General features: G+C 35.2%; 2 protein-coding genes across 3 annotated transcripts in view; both read left to right on the forward strand.

The window, feature by feature from the left end:
- Positions 1–1,481: 1,481 nt before the first annotated feature.
- On the forward strand, positions 1,482–7,851 carry cdca9 (cell division cycle associated 9). 2 transcript variants are annotated; one of them, XM_079397537.1, is made up of 10 exons: positions 1,482–1,563; positions 1,640–1,758; positions 1,837–1,968; positions 2,043–2,083; positions 2,156–2,207; positions 2,277–2,347; positions 2,419–2,468; positions 7,184–7,267; positions 7,519–7,605; positions 7,698–7,851. In XM_079397537.1, the coding sequence occupies exons 2-10, from the start codon at positions 1,641–1,643 to the stop codon at positions 7,756–7,758; spliced, it is 696 nt and encodes a 231-aa protein (XP_079253663.1). In that variant the 5' UTR covers positions 1,482–1,563; position 1,640; the 3' UTR covers positions 7,759–7,851. The 2 variants fall into 2 exon arrangements, with proteins under 2 accessions (XP_079253663.1, XP_079253662.1); XM_079397536.1 differs by adding an exon at positions 7,385–7,451 and having other exon boundaries at positions 1,556–1,758; positions 7,698–7,844.
- An 877-nt stretch (positions 7,852–8,728) lies between these two features.
- ablim2 (actin binding LIM protein family, member 2) overlaps positions 8,729–14,714 on the forward strand; it is a 64,147-nt gene continuing 58,161 nt past the window's right edge. The window contains exon 1 of the transcript XR_013783191.1: positions 8,729–9,026. The gene's annotated coding sequence lies outside the window, so the exon portion shown is untranslated. The remainder of the gene's footprint in view (positions 9,027–14,714) is intronic.

Consider the following 14,714-nt stretch of genomic DNA (forward strand, 5'->3'; position numbering starts at 1 on the left):
CCAAGGAGGAATTTTCAGTATTACAAGAGAGGGACTAACTGCAGATTTCTGAAATATCCAAAATCGTAGCATCTTGCTGTCCATCCAAAACTTTTGATTTTATTATTCCCATATTCCCAGCAATCCTTCAGTATGTCCTTTACTTGATGTAATTCTGAATGCCCTTTTAGATTTTTATTCAATAATTCAGTTAAATTAAATTTTCGTAAACTTATAGGCATTTCTCCCACCTCCACTTGTAAGGCTGATATCGGAGAAGATCTGAAAGCTCCACAAGATATTCTTAAAGATTGTGCCTGAACTGTTTCTACTTTTTTAATCAAGGATTTCGATGCAGATCCATAAATTCTGCATCCATAATCAAATGCTGACCTAATCAATGCACTATATATTCTTAGTAAAGATTTCCTACTAGCTCCCCATTTCATTCCTGTTAAACATCGTAGTATAATATTACTTTTTTTGCATTTATCTACCAACTTCTGAATATGTGTCCTAAAGGTCAACCTAGAATCCATCCATATTCCTAGATATCTCATATCTTTAACTTGTTCAATTACTTGTCCACATAACTTCACTTTTATTTCAGGGATATGACTTCTCTTCGCAAAACAGACTAGTTGAGTTTTAGTCACTGATAGTCGAAACCTCATACATATCTATTCCCAAAACACCTCTTCTATGATTGATTCATGTTCATCACTCACTTCTATAATCCTGTGAAATTTAATTTTTAACAAATATTGCCACCCCTCCACCATTACCTATCTGTCTATTTTTCCGAATAGTTATAAAACTTTGTATTACAAAATCTAAATGTGATTTCAACCATGTCTCTTGAATGCATATAACGTGATGTTTGAATTCTTTATCACCAATCACCAACATTTTCTTGTTCCAGAGTAATTCCCTCAATCTGAAGATGTTTTTCAGCTGCCTTGATTATGATTTTTACTATTCCTCCACAGTTACAGCACTTTAAATGTGCCCCTTGCTCACATTTTCCATATTCATGGTTACCACTACATCTAGCACATCACTGTTAGACTGCCGCAACATGCCCATATTTTTTACATTTGAAACATCTGATTGGAGGTGGTACATATGCATAGCTGACATTTCCAATATATTCCAATATATACTCCATTATTGACTATTATGGAGAAAAGAAAACAAGACAATAGAACCCGTTTTTTTCATAAAGAACAAACTAAATTGTAATTAGTAGATTTGTATTTCCAAAACGAATCAAACTAATAAAAAATAATATGATTCATTCAAAACTACCTTGCTTAAAAAAAAAAAAGTTTGAATAGCCTGCACTACTGGTTTAAAAATAACAGTATACTATAATTTGTGTAAGCCTGTGAAACACACCTATATATCTCGCAATTACAGTTTAATTTACATTTAATACTAGCTTTAATGACAGCCCCAAAAATTAAAATCAAATACTGCGCATGCGCGTCAAAACATCCGCTACGTATTGGATCTGATCCAGTATGTGCTACAGGCCAGTAAATGGCGCTAGTGACTTGCCAATCGCTATTAAAACAGAAGAAGGTAATTGGTGAACACCTGCTCTGAATTTTGTATTGTTTATAAAAAGACCTGAAGTTCTGTCTCGTGTAATTATTAGCATGGCTCTACGGAGAACTAGAAAAGGCAGTCAGGATTCTGACGGGCAGCACAACTATGATCAGAAAATCAGAGTTACCAAGAGAAAGGAGCTGTTTATACAGCAGTTTGAGAAGGAAGGTCAGTCATGTATTACAGTCAGTACATGCTCTCTCCTGTTTGTTTATAAGCGAACCCATTTTACTTGCACTGGAACAGCCCAGGACCGACTAAATGAGATGGAGGCTAATCTGAACAAATTACTGGCCACTGTGGACCGAGTCTTCAAAATAGAGCTGATGAAAATGCCGCAGTCGCTCCACACCACGCTGATAAAAGACCTAATGAATGGTACGGCAATTGCAGAGCCTGTTTGTCCTGTCTTGGTGTTTTTATTATTATTTATAATCTTTAGTGTTTTTCAGATGATGACACGTCTGTGGGGGAGGTCACTATGGCGCTCACGGTAAAATAATGATTTTGCTGTCCTCTGGTGTTCTTGCATCAGTACTGGTGGTTGTTTTCTCTTTTCTTTTAGTGTGCATCTCCAGAAATGCAGAAGCCCTTATCTCGAAAGCCAAGCAAAAAAGGTTTGTCCAACTAAAGTGTTTTTTAAGGTGCAACTTTCAGCCTTTAAGGTTAGCTTTAATTTCTTTTAGGTTTGAGTGCCAGAGTAGGCCAACAAAGGTCATCAGCTCAAAACAAGACCGCTCCAGTTGAAGGCCCAAAGGTACTGACTCTCCATTTGTCATCTTTGTGGGTGCCTAATTTAAATTTTACTTATGAGCCTTGTCATCACAGAAACCCACTAAGAAAACCCTGCACAACAGTAAGAGCACTGGAAGTCTGAGGTAAACTCTAAATTTGATTTAATCTGGTCCTTTTAGGCTGCTCATTGGAGAATGGTACAATCTACAAATCAGTCACAATGAAGTAGTCTGATTTAATGTGTGGATATACAAATGCACATGAAAATAACCGGGGTTCAAGCACAAGTGGTCTTGGCCAACCTGGATGTATGGCTGACGGTTAAACACATCCAAAATGGAGAATAGGCTCTCACGCACACACAGAGACAGACACACAGACATGCTCTCATTTTGTTGCGGAGATATATATTTGAAATAAATGATAAGTGACAATACTTATTGCAAGTCTTCTCTCTTTAAGAGTTTTTGTCATTTTCAGGTTTTACTCATAATCTTGCATAATTGTAAACCGATAGCTACAGGATTTCTGCTGGATTTGTCACATTTAAGACTTTTTAAGACCTGCACAAATAAAATTAATTCCATATACGCGGGCAATGTCTATAGTACTCTATAGTTTCAATGTCTATTAAACTGTAAAACGACTACCAAAAGATTTACCAAGTTTTATAAAATGATAAACTTTACATTTCAGCCTTTTAAACCATTTTTAAGAAAATGGATAAGTCAAAAGTATTATTGATTTTAACAATTATCAATAAATTATTATATAAATTAAATCATGAATTAGGGTTGTACGAAATTGACAAAATGATATCTTGATATTTTCTGGGATTTTATCGATAATTAGACTATATTTTATTGTGCTGGTATCTTAAAGATTACCACGGACAGCTGACTCCTGATTTTTTTTTATTTTTTATATTCTTCATAGTCTGTGTGGTCAGTTCACATCAGTGATGGAAATTAATCTTTTCCAATAAGTTTTATGGGCATTTTTAACTTTAAGCCATTTTTTCTAATAGTGTGCATCTTTTGAGTCAAATTCGTGCATTTGGGCTATTACCAAGCAAATGAAATCAGTATCAACAATTTATCTTTGCAATGCATCTGAAGTGGCATTTAGGTGTATTTACACAGTTTAATGCAGCTCAGAGGGACACAGAATGCTATAACCTGCGGTTACAAATGCATTATGTTTTGATATTTGAAACAAAACATTGAAAACTGATGTTTGAAGTTATTTTAAAAAATGAAGTTACTTTAAATGTGAAATTAAAACCGCCAGCAGGTGGCAGCGAGTCACTGTGTTAATAAGGGAGTCATTGCGATTTGAACCGAGTCGTTTAAAAGGTTGATTAATTCAGGAACGAATCACCGTCATGTTGGTCAGAGACGCAAAACAGTGCTGTTTGGAATAAATTTTGTTGTAGAAATGGAGCAAAAGCAGGAAATATAGTGTCTAAAACGTAAGTCTATTAATAACTTGTTTATTGAACTGTTGAATAAAATAAAAATCACATTTGTAATCATGCTGACTTTTGAAGAAAGGACTGGCACTCTTTGTGAGATTAACTATATGAAATTATATACTTTAAATATAGGCTATACATTTTCTGTCCCCATATATTAAAGTATGTGATCATTCTAAATGCATTTTAATAGCCTGAATCGTACAGTGAAACTCGTACACGCACTAGTTTAACCTGTTAACTGATTCATTCTCTGCCAGCAAGTGTTGCGTTTGGCTGAAATATACTGGTTTTCCCGGTGAAGACCGAAAACAAAACAGCGCAGCACTGGATTTTTTTTAATGAAATCATAGCCTATTGAAGTTCAATCGTCACATTCAGCCATATCCCAATCCTGGACTTTCCGTCTCCAAATTTAAAACCTCTTGAAATCATAAGACTTTCTTGTACAATTTAAGACTTTTTAAGGCCTTAAATTTGATACAACTAAATTTAAGACCCTGCGGAAACCCTGTGGTATGTCTGTATGAACAAAATGGTAAACTCTGACTAAATGCGATTTCAAATGTTATAACAGTGATTTTATAATATCTGAGCATGAATCTATCTGATAAACCCACTTCAGGTCTTGCAGTCTCCACTAATGAGCTGATGAGTTGAATCAGGTGTGATAGACGAGGGAGACGTACAAAATGTGCAGGGCTGGGGGTCCTCCAGGACAGGTTTGAGAACCACTGAGTTAGTTGAATGAGCCCATTAGTGGTCTTCCGCTGCCATCTAGTGGTTATAAATTGCAATTTGTCATACAAATTGTTTTTAACCTTTATTATAATTAGTTTTTTTTTTTTTTTTTTTGACCAATCTCTCTTCAAATTTTGCATGCTTGTTTAGAATGAAATTATGCATTTTACACCGTTTTGAGAATTTGAGGGCTTTCTTTTAGGATTCATAGGCCTTTGGGTACACTATGAAAAGAACATATTATAAAATGACCGATTTATAGTTGCGCAAGTGCAAATGTTCAACTTTATGATAATTATTGACCTAGAAGGGCAAAGTTGATCAGAATGAGATCTATCGTGTGATATGAAGATATAGTGTATAAGTGAATTATGAACATTTTATTGCAATTTGAGGTCATTTACTACAGAAATACTGTGTTTTAGAGGCCGTTTTCACTGTTATAGCGCCATCTATGGTCCAATCTCCATGAAACTTTGCATGCTTAAGAGTCATCTGACACGTTTTCAAGTTTAGTAAAGTTTCGAGTTTTCGTTTAGGTTTTATAGGCATCTGGGTATATTTGGCCACACCCCTTTTTTAATGACCCCGTTACAGCTAACCAAAGGACAAAATTCAATATTTTTGATAATTACTGATCTAGAGAGTCCAGAGAATATTACTACAGTGGTTTGATCGAGATTAAGCAGAATCAGAGACTAGTTCGCAAAAGTAGGTTTTTAACAGAGTATTTCATGAACGACTTGATTGACCGTATTAGTCCCAGTGGCAAAGTTGTTCAGAATCAGGAGATCTATCAAATTTTATGGAGATCTAGTGTTTGTGTGAATATATGAACATGTTCTACAATTTGAGGTCACTTTCTATACAAATACTGTGTTTTTGAAGGCTTTTTTTAACTGTTATAGCGCCACCTGTGGTCCGATCTCCATGAAACTTTTCATACTTGTTAAGTCATATGTCACATGTTTAACAAGTTTCATAGTTGAGCTTTCGTTTAGGTTTTATAGGCGTTTTGGTATGTGGCCACACCCCCTTATTAAATGAGCCCATTGTAGCTAAGCAATGGACAAAATTAAACTTTTTTTTTTTTTTTTTTTTTTTTTTTTTTTTTTTTTTGATTATTGATCTAGAGAGTACAGAGAATATTACTACAGTGGTTTGATCGAGATTGAGCAAAAAACCAGAGAAAGTAGGTTTTTCACATTTGAGAATATTTAATGAACGATTTGATTGACGGCAATGGTTCTTGAGGCAAAGTTGTTCATTATGTGGAGACCTATCACATTATATGCATATTGTGTAGATGGGTGAAACGCCACGTGATTACAGAGCCAAAAAATCTCGTTAGCGCCAACTAGGGGCCGATTTCTTAAATTCTTACAGACCTTTAGGGCCATGGATCAAATATGCCCACCAAGTTTCATTCCGATCAGCCACCGTTAACCTTGTCTAATAGGTGCTCAAACTTCATTGGCCGATGGTGGCCATGTTTTTTGAGATGCGTCAATATCCTCATAGACACTTATGGCACATGGGACATAGACACTGCATACCAATTTTCAATTGGACTAACGCTTGCATAGTTATAGCCATTTTTGTTTTTTTCCATCTTATAGTGCCACCAAGTGGCAGAGCGTCAATTTTTTTTTTTTGACCGAAGATTGAGCTCTTACACGTGTACCGAGTTTGGTCAAGATATCTCATTTTGTTCACGAGTTATAGCCTTTTTCGTAAAATTGGCCCTCCGCTTTCGAACATTTTGGCGCCCCTTTGTGACGAGTAGAAGTTTCAACTTTTTGATTATTGATATTCACTGTCCAGAGAATTTTTCTGAACTGGTTTGGTTCAGATTGGGCAAAAAACCTAGGACTAGTTCGCAAAAGTAGGTTTTGGACAGCTCAATTTTGTAGAAAAAATGTACCTCGCACTGCAATTTTTTTTTCTTTTTTTTTTTTTAGGCTTTTGACCCAAGTATGTCTTTTATTTATTTATTTTTTGAGTCTACGACAAGTGATTTAGGGGCTATGAGCGATTTCACATTTTGGTTTGCAGTAGTGCCCCCCCATAGGCCGATTGGGGCGAGCCTTGGTATCTGACAAGAAGGCTGGACTACTACCATCTGACCAAGTTTCAGCTCTCTAGGCCTTACGGATTGTTCTGCACGATCAGTTTTAGGGAAGAATAATAATAAAAAATCCTAACAGTTACAATAGGGTTTCAGCGCTTCGTGCTTGAACCCCTAAATATGAATTGCACAGCGCTGTATACTGTATCTATAAATGGGGCTATACAGGAATCTAGTGGTTACTTGGTATTGCATAATCTTTTTTTCCCTCATCAGGTGGCACCAATATGCCTTTAATGCATTGGATTTTAAATACCTTAATTTTTTTTTTTTTTTTTTTTAATGTGCATACGTTATAGGTGAATACTTCAGTCCTACAAAATCCCCTCAAAATAGAAAATGTTAAAGAATAGAAATTAAAACAATATAGTACATTTTCCATTAATTTGTCTTTTCTATAGTCTGTTCTGACAGAAGAGGATTGTGATTGGTTGCCTAAGTGACGGGTACCAGAGGGTTAAAAATAGCTTTTGTACATGTTAGGCTGTTTCCTAAAGTTCTGCTCTCTTTGACAGGTCTACCTCAACTGTCAGTGCAAAAAGAACCCAAGGTCGGTTTGTAAAAAACAGTGATCAGGCATTTGGGTTGGGTAAATTCAGGTAATGTTTCCTCACTTGTTTTTATCAGCGAATTTCTTGTACTTGGCTTTTCACAATTATTTTTTTTTTTTTTTTTTTTTTTTTTATTCATAAATTATGAATATAACTGATAAACAGACAAACGAGTCGCTCCGTTGGTGATGAAATGATGGCGACAGCCACAATAGTAACTTCCCATGGAGAAGTGAGTTATAATATTTTGTGTAATATTTATTTTAACATTCAATAATGGTTATTTTCTGTCTTTGAAGACATTGTTCCTTTCTGAAGACAATAAAGATGACATCAATGTTGAGTTGTTGGATGATGCGGCTGTACATCAGATGCGAAAAATCAAAGTGAGCAGTTTAAATCCTGCATAATTTCATGTGGTTGTTTTAAAGAGACCCTGAAATGAAGCATAACCAGACATTTGTGGCTCTTGTTGCAGGATCTTATGGACTATCTGTGTAACAAAGTGGGGCCGAATAACACATGCTGATGCTTTTTAATAAACTGCAGCTGGTGTTTTAATTTATTTTTTTAAAGTGTAAATAAACTATTGTAAAGAGATTTAAATAAAGTTTCATTTAATTTGGTCTGTCATCCAATTAGTATTGCCCAGCCCCCCCACCCCCCCTTTCCAAGTAAGATGTCTTGAACCAACTTCATTTAACAGTGCTGATTGTTTGCTTTAACTGTTAGAGCCTAACCAATCAGACTTGTTCACTTGTGGTATTAGTGGTTGTCAAGCTCATGTATTTATTTTTTTCATAAATGGCAAAGACTACAAGCGGTCATACCTCAACACTAGATGGCGTTAATTTGCTTATGCATATTTTCCTATTGTGCGTTTGCTCAATATCAGGGTTGATACAGTGAACTAAAACCATCAATTTGTTAATTGAAGTAAAGCTTAATTGAATTTCACTTAATTTTAACTTGTACTGAAATTAACTAGGTATATTTAGAAATCTTAAATGACAAAGCTACTTAAAACAACTTTAAAAATGGAAAGTGGAAGTTATAATAGTATCTCAATATTGCTCAGCACTGTCATTTAAGTGTAATTGTTTGCCTTTTTATATCTTGAGCCATAAATTTACATGCCTTTTCATATATTATTGTCTGTAGATTATTAGTCTTGCTTTTTAGCGTGGCGTCACTGTGCATAACTCGTCCTGCACTGTTTGTGCTTTGACTAATGGTGGTTATTAGTGTCCAGTGGAGGCTTGTTGTGGGGGCCCCAGTTATGTCCTGTTACAGATATCTGAGTGGGCTCTTTTCTTGGGACAATACAAATGGAAATCTTCACTTTGGGTGGTGAGTTTTGCTTTAAAGTGACGTTATGATTAATTGTTCTTTCGTTTATATGATTATTGCTGTGGCTGATCTTGAGTTTGATTCGCGGCCATAAACTCCATTTCCCAGCCGCCCGCGGTCACAGTGCGTCTCGTGCAGGAATGGTGCTGAGGCAAATACGCACACGCGCATCACAGCCATACGGCAACACCCCGCTCCTGCATGCGCCTGCAACGCTGCGCACTACGTTTATTAGCGATTCTACAGCATATAATAACGAATTTTCGTCAGTCAGAGGTGCGAGGGCTTAATTCGCGACCTTTTTTAAAAAATTTACTATTACTGCGTTGGCTCGAGCACTTGTGCACCGGGCGGTTGAAAGATGCACGGAGCGCGTTGATGGTTCGGCGTGAATGGCGATCTAGAGATATACATGACATTGGAGTCTGAAAAGGTCTGCGGATAACAATGAGCACCGGTGAGTTTGTTGGGAGTGCGTCGCGTATACTAATCTTATTACCTAAAAGGCCGGAGATTTGTCTCTGTACGGGGTAGTCTGGTTCCACCCACCTATCCACCAGCGCTCATTATGTTGCAGTGCAGCCTTGTTGTGAGTAATGTAGTGCTGTCAAAGGTGTGTAAAGGCAGTCTCTTTTGTTTTTCGTGTGATGTGTAGCGTGTTCAATAGTGTCAGCTAGTGACGACAAACCCTTTAAGTTGGAAAACTTCAATACGGTGATTATTAAGGGTTTTATTAAAGGAAATGTTTATTTGGGCTAATTTTATTTGGAGAACTGGCACAATTTATCCACAAATCTTTTTTTTGTAAAGTCTTAAAAATCTTAAGTCTGAAAGATGCTGCTTTCCTATATTAACAAAACCAATCCTGTGCATAGTCATGATCTATTTCTTTTGCACTGTCAGATGTGGATACCTTTGTACCTTTTACCCCTAAAGGTTGCGTAGTACCTTAGATTAATCTGTATTCTTTTGGTGCTATTTTGAGCCGTTGTACCCCTAAAGGAATTTTTGCACCCTTTTTTTCTGGCAGTATAGGTGCATAAAGGTATAGGTCATTCACTATGTGCTATCTTAAGTTAACACTGAGGGTGTTAGAAGGATAGTCTGCACAATCTCAGGTATTAGTTGATTTTGCTGTCAAGGTGGTCAATCTCTAACCTTAATCAATATTGTCTATAGTTGCAAGTTCCCTTTTTTGTGGCAATGTTCTGTAACCTCTATCCTGGGTTTCATTTCCTAAAAGCATCGCAATCATAAGTAGACTAACGAGACCGTTGATGCCAATGGTTTTTCTACATATTCTGTAAGGTTCATAAAGTGGTTGCTTAATTTGAATATGAAGAGTGATACATTTAGTTTGAAACTAATGTTATTTATCTTTAAAAATGATCTTCTGGAACGGTATGTGAACCAAACTGATGCATAATTTGGTTAATTTACATCTGTATAACCTTATTTACAGGTCTGCATAATTTGTGGCAGAAATTCAACTCGTGTGAATCTGACTGATGTAATATCAGAGTACTAGCTAAATCATCATGGGAGTGACTTTGGAGTGAGGCTAGCACATTAGGGCAGTTCTTAACTGGGTTTAGTTGAGGACACAAATTTTTTTTTTATATAAGGCGTCAAGTGCTGTCCCAACACTGTGGCATGTAAATATTTATTTTTTTTAGTTCTTAAAGTGAAATATTAAAAATGAATCAGGCGTCTACAGCACAAAACACTGTGATTGGCACAGATTTGTACCCATTGCTGGTGAACTATTTGCTATTAGTTTGGGTTATATATTTATAATGCATTTATGCTACGTCTGAGCAGCAGTAAACAGTCTGTCAAGATGTACATATAAATGCCATTTCACAGTGTATGTGCAAATTTGGCGTTAATGACATAAATTGGCACCAAAATACTGAGTTTGGATATAAGCCCTTTAACACAAGATGTCAATATCTCCTCCTTTTTAAAAGTTGATGAGTCTCTTTATTTTGATGTTGATTGTAAGGTTAGTTGTGAACCACCAGATGAGAACTGCTGCATTATGCAAGTTAAGACTTTCTTTTTAGAAGGTATTTGGTTACAATGAAAGATTTTGGGTCTTTGCAGAAACTGAGCAGGCTGAATGTAAAAAAAAAAAAAATCAGCTGTTGGAAGCAAATAGAGAAATAGCTGGTGATGTCACTCCTGCTACAGTAAGTCCCTGAGAAACAGGCACTAGCAATTAGCCCTGAAATCTAGAGTGGGCCTGTGATATTTTCCTTGTCCTGGTTTTTTTGGTACGGACTGTGAGAGGAATGGCCTCCAGCTTATTCATCAAACACTAGCTACGGTAGGGACAAAATCAGAAGGCTCATTTTTCACGTAATGTTGAAGAATAGCATGGATGCTGTTTTCAGCCATTTACGGTGCCGTTCTGACCTGCAGATATCAAAAAGGAGACACACATTGGATATCACGTATGAAAAAGTGTTTGAAATATACATCCTTGCCTTCTGCATGAACCCTGCTGGTTTTGTTAATTGAGTCTTGGTTGGATGCATGCTGGGATAATGCCATTTCATCATCAGCGGGTGTGTTTGTAGGGACATTTCAAGAACGGTATCGGTGTATTCTATACACATATGGTTTAACACACCCCACCTCCCCATCACAGTAGCGCCATATTTAACTTGACAGGAGTGAAATCAAGGCTGTGATGATAGAAGTGCAGCGTGTTCAGTGGATTCTACTGTTGTTTACTACCGATATACGGATTATCTGAAGAAACTTGTTTATGAAGAGACATTTAGTAGACAAAAGCTCCATAAAACAGTTTTGAAAGTGATTAAGGTCTGTTGGTCATTTGCTGTGCATCAATGGGTCTGCTCTGAGTGTCTGGTTAATATTGCATGTTTTTTGATTGCATTATCCCACAAATGGTATGTGTCATTCTTAAAACGGCCCCTCTACAAACTGAGACCTTCTAAAGGTTTTAAATCAGAGCAAAAGTCTAAAATGAATAGTTATTCCATTAAATGTTGCATGCATTGCAAAAGATGAATATCAGTATATTGGTTACCAATACAAATATCTAAACATTCATATTTTTCATGTTAAGAAAATCTAAATTAAATGTTTCAAAACAAATGTCAATGGCGGATGACAACTTGCTTTTGAGTTGATTTTTCGATTCTGGATTCACAGAAAATGAAACGTTTTCATATTTTGCTTCTGAAGTATCTTGATTTAAGAATCTTTAGACTTTGCACTGGAAAACAAGGTAAAACTCGCCAGAATTACTGAGGAAGAACATCACTCTTTTTGTAGTGTGGTTATTTACATATTCTAGTGGTTGGGAGCAGAGCTATTCAAGCTACATAATTTTTTTTTTTTTGTCAAAAATACACATTTATTTTTTTTTAATTTTTTATTTGGACATCACTTTCTGCAACTATCATGAGCATAATGCGTAATACACTATTTATTTTTAATTTTTTATGCGACTCAATTTACACAGATGTGCGTGTATTTGAGTTATTGAAATGTTATACAGTCACACCATTAAACATTTGGTTGCGTACATGTATGTGCTAATGACTTGAAATTTGATATTGGTGTTTGCTTTTAGCTGAGTTTGTACTCAAAGGCAAAAGTCATTTGTTAACCAGTTATTTGCACTTTAATGCAAAATAGGCTTCTGTTTACCCTAAAGGCCAGCTGTGAAGAGATGACCTGCTGCTATACTTGTGACTGTGTGTGTCTGTGCATATTCTGCATTGATAACTGTCTTCAAAAGTTCAAAATAACTTTTTGCTCTGTCACATGTTTTTATGATTGTACCATGCCTCTGCACAACAGTAATAAAACTCATAAGATGCATTTTCCTTTGAACATTTTCATTATTTTATTGGAATGTAGCTCTGCTGAATATAATACTGCTGAGTCAGTGCTCATGAACAGTTTGCATGTCACCCCAGATGGAGGCGCATCTGGTTTGACCATTTTATTGCCAGCTTATTCATGAGATATAGAAACAATGTCAACCATTTTACAAGCAGTTTGCACGCATGTATACACTTTCCTTAATTTGTTCACTTTGAATATGTCTAAATATATCTTCAGACTGTCATTTTTGTCTGATCAAGCATGTCTCTTTTCCCAAAAGTCAAGGCAGCTCCTTTGGTTCAGCAAGAAAACCTCTTGTTGAACTGCTTTGTGTTATGTAGGGTTCTTGAATTGGCTCTATGATTCTTATTCGCAGATTAAAAACAATGTTCTAGTTTGTTTGCGTGTCAGGCTCAGAAAATATATTTTCCATTAGGTGGCAATAATTGCCCTTGGAATTGATTTTCAAGGACATAAAAAAAAAAAACCTAACATTTTTTTGTCATATTAAATATCTGTTGTCTTTATGTGAAATAATTAAATATAAATTTTCATTTAATCAGACTACTATCGATTGTTTTCAGTAAAATTAATCAAGACTTTTACAGTAATTTTTACTTTAACAGAGTAACACAGTTAAACAGAAGCTATATCTGATTTGATATTGCTGCTCAAAGGTGGTGCGCATAAAATATCTGAATTATTATAAAAATAAATAATTGTTATACAGACAGAACCATTGATGAATTGTTTTTCAAAACTATTTCACATCACATTTATTTCATATTTTAACTGGGAAAGAATTATATATATATATATATATATATATATATATATATATATATATATATATATATATATATATATATATATATATATATATATATATATATTAGTGATGTCAAACGATTAATTGTGATTAATCGCATCCAAAATAAAAGTTTTTGTTTACATAGTGTTCTGTTTATGTATACATAAATACATAGTTTATATTTTGAAAATATTTACATGTATATGCATTTATATATTTATATTATATATAAATATATTTAATATTAACAGCATATTTTTCTTAAATATATACATGCATGTGTGTGTGTGTATGTGTATATATATATATATATATATATATATATATATATATATATATATAAAAAAACAATACGGTTCACACTTGTAAACAAACGTTTATTTTGGAATGCGATTAATCACAATTAATCGTTTGACAGCACTGATAGATAGATAGAAAGCAATAAACTTAATGTAGCTGATTGGCCACGATTGGCCATCGTGACCATCATATTTAGTTCAGGTCTGTCTTTTTTTTTTCTTTTTTTTGGTCAACTTATCTTAAATTTAAGGTGAATTTTTTGTTAATGTTGGTGGCTTTTTTGCCCAAAACCCTTGATGAATTCTGAGCTTGGTGTGTGTGTATATTGTTGGTGTATCTTTTGCATGGAATGGAATGTTACAGCAGAGTGTGATGATTCTCTACCCATCACCCCTCTCATCCCCCCACGGTAACCAGAAGAGTGCTGAGGTTAAGGGGACAAATCCAGAATGTAGCATCCTCGTACTAAACTGATAGGTCAGGTCTGAATTTACTGGTGGTCAGTGTTCTCAGCTTAGGAGCTACAAATCAGAAGATTTTAATTTAAAAAATTTTTTGGTATGTTTTGGTTAAATATTTAAGGAAAATTGCAGTGAAATTTCAACAATTTTTTTTGAAACCGGAACTCAAACCTCTGTTTTTATAATACAATATTTTTTGAATAACTTAATCAATTTTGACAAAAACGTCCAGGCAGGTTTCAGAACACGCCCCTGTCTGCCAGTAGTTGTGCAAACAGATAGTCCTGCCATATACACCATTGGTTGAACTAGTGTTGCTGTGTCAGGCAGGGATGCATTTTCCATACAACTCGCTGTTTTTGCTAAAATAGTGCAATGCGTTTTTGAAGAAATAACTACTCATGAAACCGCAGTAACTTTACAAATCCGTTGTTCAAACCATGACGAACTGGTGTTAATGATGCAGGTGTTTGTGTAATAACTTCAGCTAATTAATCAGATTTAGCTATAAATAAAGAAAATGACTCCAATATTTTTGTTCTCACCTAGTTTTGCTTTATTTTCTCGACGTTTGATTCAATTGCGGCTTTCCTCTCACATCATAAAATGTTGCTTACTGTACTCTTGACAAACTAAAAATGTAGAACGATTAAGATAATTACCAAAAAAAAAAAAGCAAGCAACGCAATGAATTAAACAGGATGTTCAA

The sequence above is a fragment of the Barbus barbus genome (assembly GCF_936440315.1).
Source record: "Barbus barbus genome assembly, chromosome: 38".
In the NCBI taxonomy this organism is placed as follows: Eukaryota; Metazoa; Chordata; class Actinopteri; order Cypriniformes; family Cyprinidae; genus Barbus; species Barbus barbus.

Excerpts from the sequence above, each read along its gene's own strand:
- cdca9 (XM_079397536.1), top strand. The coding sequence starts at position 1,641 with ATGGCTCTACGGAGAACTAGAAAAGGCAGTCAGGATTCTGACGGGCAG. Across the intron at positions 2,469-7,183 it reads AAGAGCACTGGAAGTCTGAG|GTCTACCTCAACTGTCAGTG; the intron begins GTAAACTCTAAA and ends TCTCTTTGACAG. Across the intron at positions 7,452-7,518 it reads TAGTAACTTCCCATGGAGAA|ACATTGTTCCTTTCTGAAGA; the intron begins GTGAGTTATAAT and ends CTGTCTTTGAAG.